We start from the raw sequence: 9,099 nt of genomic DNA on the forward strand, positions 1-9,099 counted from the left end.
TACTCTGTATAAAAAAGTTAGTTTATCAAATATAACTGATCATATAAAATTCATCAAAATGAATAACTTATTAGACTTTTTTCTTCTAAAACTGAAAAACAAAAACAGAAATTTCAACATGCTTAACTTTCGAAATAAAATTCCAACTACAACAACTTTCTAAATTAATATATTTCCTTCTTTCTGCCAAAAAAAAAAAAAAAAAAAAACAACTTTCTGTTATAATTCAGTAGGCTTATAACTACCTTTAGTGGTTTGATTCTTGATGTTATAATTCAGTAGGCTTATAACTACCTTTAGTGGTTTGATTCTTGATGTTATAATTCAGTAGGCTTATAACTACCTTTAGTGATTTGATTCTTGATTTAGAATACTAATAATGAAGTGTAAGAACAAAGATGATAATGGAGAGAAAGAAAGAAACACTTTGTAAGTGTGAGAAATGGTGCAAGTTTAATGCTTGCATTCATGAGTATTTATAGCCTAAAATCTCAATATAAAAATACATACTTTGTGTACCAAAATTGACTATATGTATACACCAAAATTGACTATCCATATCTATATTATTATTATTATTATTATAACACTCCCCCTTGGATAGCAATTTTATTTTGTTGAAGATCAACTATAAATTACTGCCTCGTTAAAAACCTTGCTAAAGAAAACCCAGTGGGAAAAAACTTTAGCTAAGGGAAAAAGAGTGCAGCATGGAGTTGACTCCCCCTCAAGTAGACATCGCTTCAGCTGTTACATCTTTTGAACATGTCTCATGCCAATGTTATGAACGTGTGTTCTGAAAATAGCAGTTGGAAGTGCTTTCGTGAAAAGATCAGCAGAGTTTTTGCTAGATTGCACATATCTCATTTCAATCTGGTTGTCCTTAATGAGATTTTGAGTGTATGAGAAGAATCTAGGTGGTATGTGTTTTGTTCGGTCACTTTTGATATACCCTTCTTTCATCTGTGCTATGCAAGCTGCATTATCTTCATAGATAGTTGTTGGACTTTTATCGCGTTCTAGTCCACAAGAATCAGTAATGAGTTGTGTCATTGATCTCAACCAAAAACATTCTCGAGTAGCTTCATGTAATGCAATCACTTCGGCATGATTTGACGATGTAGCAACAAGTGTTTGTTTTTGAGAACGCCATGATATTGCAGTACCTCCATTTAGGAATACATATCCAGTTTGAGATTTAGCTTTATGTGGATCAGATAAATAACCTGCATCTGCATAACCAACCAAATCTTGTTTTGATTCGTTAGAATAAAATAATCCTAAATCAGTAGTTCCTCGAAGGTATCGAAATATGTGTTTGATCCCATTCCAGTGTCTTTTGGTAGGAGCAGAGCTGAACCTTGCCAACAAATTAACTGCAAAAGAAATGTCAGGTCTTGTACAATTTGTAAGATACATAAGAGCTCCAATTGCACTAAGATATGGTACTTCTGGTCCAAGAATGTCTTCTTGATCTTCACATGGACGAAATGGATCAGCTTCAACATTGAGTGATCTAACAACCATAGGAGTACTTAATGGTTTTGCCTTGTCCATATTGAAACGTTTCAAAATCTTTTCAGTATATGTTGTTTGATGTACAAGTAAACCATTAGGCATATGCTCAATTTGTAAACCAAGACAATACTTGGTTTTTCCGAGATCTTTCATTTCAAATTCTTTCTTTAGAAGTTGAATGGCTTCATGGATCTCTTTATTTGTACCTATGATGTTAAGATCATCAACATAAACAGCTATGATCACATATCCGGATGTTGTTTTCTTAATGAAAACACAAGGGCAAGTAAGATTATTTGTATACCCTTTGCTTATCAAGTAATCACTTAATCGGTTATACCACATACGTCCCGATTGTTTTAACCCATATAAAGATCTTTGTAATTTAATCGAATACATTTCTTTGGGTTTTGCATTTGATGCTTCTGGTACCTTAAATCCTTCAGGTATCTTCATTATATATCACTATCAAGTGATCCATATAGGTAAGCAGTCACAACATCCATGAGATGCATTTCTAAATTTTTAGAAACTGCCAGACTGATTAAGTACCTAAAAGTAATTGCATCCATAACAGGGGAATAAGTTTCTTCATAATCAATTCCCGGTCTTTGAGAAAAACCTTGAGCTACAAGTCTAGCTTTATACCTTGTAACTTCATTTTTCTCATTTCTTTTTCGGACAAAAATCCATCTGTATCCTACAGGTTTCACATCTTTAGGAGTGAGAATGATGGATCCGAAAACTTTTCTTTTATTGAGTGATTCTAATTCAGCTCGTATTGCTTCTTTCCATTGAGCCCAATCATGTCTATTTTGACATTCAACCATAGATGTTGGTTCTGGATCATCATCATTATTCATGATGTCATATGCAACATTAAATGAAAATTTCTCATCAAGATTTTTCATTTCATTTCGGTTCCATAATATTTTTGAATATGCATAATTGATTGCAATTTCTGTATTGACATCATCAATCTCCTCTGCAGTAGGAGTACTGATTTGTGGTTCTTCTTGAACACTTTCTTTTACTTCATTATCAGCTGATTTTCTTTTTCGAGGATTTTTATCCTTTGAACCGATTGGTCTTCCACGTTTCTGACGTGGCAAAGATTCATGAGTGACGTTATTGCCAGCTTTTGGAATTTCAATTCGAGCTGGAGTATTTACTGCTGGTATATATGATTTTGTCACCGTTTTTGTATCTGTAAATGCATCAGGCAATTGATTTGCAAGTTCTTGTATATGCATTATCTTTTGAACTTCTGTCTCGCATTCTTTTGTGCGAGGATCAAGATACTTTAATTGAGGTTCACACCATGAAACATCATTTTCTTTATTTTTCATTTCTCCCCCTAATCTAGGGAACAATGTTTCATTAAAATGACAATCAGCAAAACGTGCTGTAAAAACGTCACCTGTCATAGGTTCAATATACCTTAATATTGAAGATGTTTCATATCCAACATATATTCCCAACCTCCTTTGGGGACCCATTTTTGTACGTTGTGGTGTCGGAATTGGAACATACACTGCACAACCAAATGTTCTAAGATGGGAAATATTTGGCTCTTGACCAAAAGCAAGTTGTAGGGGGGAATATTTATGACTTGCACTTGGTCTGATGCGAATCAATGCAGCAGCATGTAAAATTGCATGACCCCATATAGATACAGGGAGTTTTGTTCTCATTATCAATGGTCTAGCGATTAATTGTAAACGTTTAATCAATGACTCGGCTAAACCATTTTGTGTATGCACATGAGCAACAGAATGTTCAACAACAATTCCTATAGACATGCAATAGTCATTAAATGCTTGAGATGTAAATTCACCAGCATTATCAAGTCTCACCCTTTTAATGGTGTAATCAGGAAAATGAGCTCTCAATTTAATAATTTGGGCAAGAAATTTTGCAAATGCCACATTACGGCTTGATAACAGACAAACATGAGACCATCTGCTAGATGCGTCTATTAGAACCATGAAATATCTAAATGGTCCACATGGTGGATTAATTGGTCCACATATATCACCTTGAATTCTTTCAAGAAACATTGGTGATTCTTTCTCAACCTTAAGTGGTGAGGGTCTAGTTATCAATTTTCCAAGAGAGCAAGATGTACATGGAACCATTGTATCATGATGGATTTTTCTATCCTTTAGTGGATGTCCATGAGTACATTCAATAATCCTTTTCATCATTGTTGATCCTGGATGGCCTAATCTGTTATGCCATAAACTGAATACACCAGGATCAATATATTTTTCGTTAACTACCATATGTATTTCTGGTACATTTATATGTGTATAATGTAATCCAGAACTAAGTCTTGGCAGTTTTTCAACCACATGACTCTTGTCAGTGATACTTAAATATTTCTCATTTTCTGTTGTCACTGACTGATAATCATACCCGTTAAGGTATATGTCGGAGAAACTCAATAAATTTCTGCTTGACTTGGGAGAAAATAAGGCATCATTTATTAAAAATTTTGTACCATTTGGTAGTATGAAATTTGCCTTTCCTATCCCTTTTATCAAGTTAGCAGGTCCTGATATTGTATGTATAGTTCCTTCCGTTGGTTTTAGATCAATAAAATATTTCTCGGATTTAAGTATAGTGTGTGTAGTTCCACTGTCTGCTATACAGAGATCTCCACCACTTGATTGATGTTGTATTCCAGCAAAATTCATATTGAACTTCATATATAAGAAATAAATAGTGAGTACATTAATATTACACAATATTTTAAACGCAAATAGATAGTACTGAAACATTTAGCAAACATAATGACAAAGACAGACGATATTAAATCGTTTATTTTTCAAAAGACACACAACTTAAACATTCAAGAAATCTTCATATAAATCAGATGGTTTCTCAGTGACTGTTGGATCAATATTATCCACAAAATTTACTTCCTTTTCTTTACCTTTCAGCGAATCCTGATACATCTTAACAAGATGTTTAGATGTTCGGCAAGTATTAGCCCAGTGGCCCATTCTACCACATCTGTAGCAAGATTCTTCAGAATTTTTAGAAGAATTTTCTTCAACATCTTGTTTAATGGGCTTGTTTTGTGGTTGATATTTATATTTTCGTGGATTACTATTTCTTTGACCACCACGGCCACGACCACGACCACGTCCACGCCCATTACCATTACCATAAGGATGGTTTCTACCATAGTTATGGCTTTTGGCATGATGATGGTGATGGTTATTATAACCACGACCTTGCCCGCGTCCTTGTCCCTGTTTATAATTATTTGCAGTATTTGCTTCAGGGATTGCAAGTGTACCAGTAGGACGGGATTGCTGATTTTTCATTAATAGCTCATCATTTTGCTCTGCAACTAAGAGATATGAATTAAGTTCAGGATATGTTTTGAACTTTAGCATTCTCAAATTTCTTTGCACTGTGATGTTTGCAGCATTCATTGTGGAGAAAGTTTTCTCCATCATGTCTGCATCACTAATTTCATGTCCACAGAATTTAAGTTGTGAACATGTATTATACAGAGCTGAGCTGTATTCATTTACTTTCTTAAAGTCTTGGAACCTTAATGTTCTCCATTGTTCCATTGCAGCTGGAAGTAAAATTTCTCTTTGATTATTGAATCTGCTTTTGAGACCTTCCCATAAAACATGGGGATCTTCTACAGTCACATAATTATTTTGTAAGCATTCATCAATATGTTGATGAATAAAGCAACATGCCGTAGCTTGTTCTTTTTCAGAACAAGTGTTGTTTTCATTTATGGTTTCAAGAATGCCCATTGATTTAAGATGCATTTTTACTTTTATAACCCATGGCATGTAGTTGTTTCCAGTTGATTCTAAAGGAGTAAATTTAAGCTTTTCCAGATTCGACATTTTCTATTATCAAAAATTAAAACAAACATCATGATAAATTAGAGTCAATTTATATTCATAAGTATATAAACATTAAACATGAATTTAATATAACATAAATGATAAGTAGGTGACAGTGTCGACCATGTGTAAGCAATCATAAATAAATGTTATATAACAAAAATATAAATATTAGTAAACATAAATGAAAATTTGGCGACAGTGTCGACCATATATTTTTTCAGGTGGTATAACCGACCTATATCATTCTGGTGGTATAACCGACCATATATCATTTTGGTGGTATAACCGACCATATATCATTTTGGTGGTATAACCGACCATATATCATTTTGGTGGCAGAGCCAACCATATTTAGTATTAAGATTATCGTGCTGATAACGTGTTATAATTCAGTAGGCTTATAACTACCTTTAGTGGTTTGATTCTTGATGTTATAATTCAGTAGGCTTATAACTACCTTTAGTGGTTTGATTCTTGATGTTATAATTCAGTAGGCTTATAACTACCTTTAGTGATTTGATTCTTGATTTAGAATACTAATAATGAAGTGTAAGAACAAAGATGATAATGGAGAGAAAGAAAGAAACACTTTGTAAGTGTGAGAAATGGTGCAAGTTTAATGCTTGCATTCATGAGTATTTATAGCCTAAAATCTCAATATAAAAATACATACTTTGTGTACCAAAATTGACTATATGTATACACCAAAATTGACTATCCATATCTATATTATTATTATTATTATTATAACACTTTCTAAATTAGTACGTAGTAGTAGTAGATTTACATTTTCGTTTTCGTAGGTTCGAATATATATTATCTTTTTTCTTATTTTAATTTTAATAATTCATTTAAAAGTAAGATACTGATTCTTAACAGTTTTCCTTCCTATCCTTTAGATAACTGATAACATGCTACAGTATCATTTTATATTCACACAAACCCATGTTCAAATTATTTTATGAGATTCCTTTAGCGACAACATAATATTTACATTCAGAAAACATTATATTTTAATCGATTAATTAATAAATTACCGAAAATTCACATCGCAATACTAGGACTAGGAGAATTTCATTTCAAACATTATAAATTAGCATCCGAAAACCGAAATTAATAAAAATAGATACACAATCTAAAAAAATTGCTAGAGCTAGAATGCTAGATACCTAATGCTAGCCTACAAAATAACTTCATTGATTGACAAAACCTTAGTTTGACTTGCCGTTAAATCGTTGACTACGGTTCGGACCGGCGTTTGTACAACTAGAGTCTCGTTTCTGCTGAGATGAAAAAATCGGAAATCCAAACATACCACCGGTTTTTGATAGTGAACAAACCGGAACGTTTAAAACCGGAGTGATACGTACATTAGCTGAATACGATCGTTCCATTCCTCTGTGTTTAAATCTCGGTCCACCGTTTAAGCTACTCGGACTACTTGAACTACGTTCCAAGCTATGAAATATGATTTTACCGGACGAGTTCATTCTCGGACTATCAATTGACAATCCACGGTCAGTAATAACCGTTTTTTCCGTTGACCGACGAGCATTGCTCCGGCTAACACGTGCGGCAGCACGTGAATCGATTGACTGTGTTGTCGTTTTAACTAGTCTCGTTCTCGGTCGATTGCTAGGGTTCGTATTCATGTTCAATTTTGTAGGTTTATCGGAATCGAGAGAGAGACGAGGTAGATCGTCCAAATCATGACCGGAAGAGGATGACGACAGAGAGTGACGTGATGATATAGATACAGATTCTGTATCTATATCCTTCAGTAATGGAGTGTTTACTGATGATTCGATTGATGATTTTGAGCTTCGATGTAGAAATTGTCTGATAGATCGAGTTGCTCCACACCGGTTATTAATTGATTTGTTATCATCTTTATTAATATTAATATTAATATTAATATTAATATTAGCGTTATTATTGTTGTTATTGTTATTAAGCTTACCGAAACCTAAAAGCTCCTTCCAACGGCTAGAACACCTAGGTGCCCTAGGTGAAAATAGGTACGGATCGGCGGCGAATGATTCGTCAATTCTCCGGTGAGAGTACGGGGTATCTGGAGTAACGGCATTTGGTGAAATTGTTGTTGACGTGGCAACATCCTGACGGATAGATGATAAATGTAACGGAACGAGCTTACCGTCGGAAAACAGTTCATCGGCCGGAAGCATTGTAACAGGATCATCAAGACTGAACTCGAATCCGTCAAATTCGTTCAGATCTGAATCCTCCGGTAGATCTGAAAGCGTTTTTGACGGATCTGGAACAGCCTGCGGATGCGAGCAGTTTTTTGCCGGAGAAGAAATACGTTTGGTAGCATTATACCAGACGTAGGATGAATACGCCGGAGACCGGTCTAATAGATTCTCCGGCGAAATGCGGTTTAGGCAAGCGGAAGCCATAATGAATGTGAATGTTACTGTTGTTGATTTAGTAGTGATGAACGAAATGAGAGAGTGTATAGCTAGGGTTTAATAGTGGCAAGTGATATAAATAAGGAAGAAGAAGAGGCGGGGCCGGGGGGCAAGGCCAAGCTTTGTTTCTGCATTATAAAAATTAAAAATAAGTTAATTTTTAATTTAAAAATTAAAAATAAGAATAATTTAAAAGTTTTAAATAAAATTATTTACGAATAATAAATACTTGTTTGATAATAACTTTAAATAAATAAATAATATAGATGATAAAACTACGCTATTAACTTTTGGTATTAATAAAAAGCAATATAGCTGTTTATCAAATGTTTTTAATACAAATATAAACATAATATTACATAAAATTTATGTACTTAACCATTTAGACAATATTTCAGTTATGAATGTTTCTGATTTGAATGATTCAACTATAAATTTTGAATCATTCAGTATCGTATGTCATCCAGAGATCCTGAAACAAACGCGTTAAATGATTCAGCACTCGATGTTGAACTATTCAATTAAGAGGTAATCATATACAACCTTAATGATACTGCTTCGTCTATAACTTAATTCCTTATTTGTTAATCGAAGTCACATTAATAAATATTGATATTATATTTAAATTATAATAGTCCATATCAACAAGAATATCCATACTTCCATACTACAATTAATTCAATTGAGTTTATAAATATACATATAGTAAGCTTAATTAATGTAATTTTAAGGCTACGTTTAGTGTTGCTTAAAATAAAATTGTAGTGGTATACGAGAAAGAACACTTGGCTAGTGCTATAGTGTTAGACGAGATTCAAATAAAAAGCTTCAAATAAATCATTGAAAAAAGGAGTTTTTCGAACGTCATACATGGTTCTCCAGCCCAAGCTCTTTATGATTCCTTCCCATTTTTAAGATCTCGGGTATGCTAATTTATATGTAGTACCACAATTCTTTATTTTCCAGTTATCGAATTTTCTTTACAACAATAGGGAACACTTAATCAATTAAAGAACTTTCATCAACCAACGAAAGAGTCTTTCAAACAATACATGATAACTCTGACCTGTCTCACAACTTGGACACTAATGGTGTATCCTATTGTATACACGCATAAAAGGCATAATGATCGCATAAAATTACCATCAGAAGCACTGAGAATAACGGTTTTATGAGACTGTCCGTCCAGCGTTCTCCGCTGTACAGGCTGATCCGTCATGCGTAAGCCCTGGCCGGAGAACACCACTTTCAGCGTAAATTTCGGAACA

The 9,099-nt window shown here is 33.7% G+C and overlaps 1 protein-coding gene across 1 annotated transcript; it reads right to left on the bottom strand.

The window, feature by feature from the left end:
- Positions 1–6,613: 6,613 nt before the first annotated feature.
- Positions 6,614–7,835, bottom strand: LOC139888150 (uncharacterized). Its single transcript, XM_071871181.1, has one exon. It carries the CDS (start codon positions 7,817–7,819, stop codon positions 6,614–6,616), a length of 1,206 nt encoding a protein of 401 aa, XP_071727282.1. The 5' UTR covers positions 7,820–7,835.
- Between the last annotated feature and the right edge of the window lie 1,264 nt (positions 7,836–9,099).

The sequence above is a fragment of the Rutidosis leptorrhynchoides genome, chromosome 2, assembly GCF_046630445.1.
Source record: "Rutidosis leptorrhynchoides isolate AG116_Rl617_1_P2 chromosome 2, CSIRO_AGI_Rlap_v1, whole genome shotgun sequence".
NCBI classification, from domain to species: domain Eukaryota; kingdom Viridiplantae; phylum Streptophyta; class Magnoliopsida; order Asterales; family Asteraceae; genus Rutidosis; species Rutidosis leptorrhynchoides.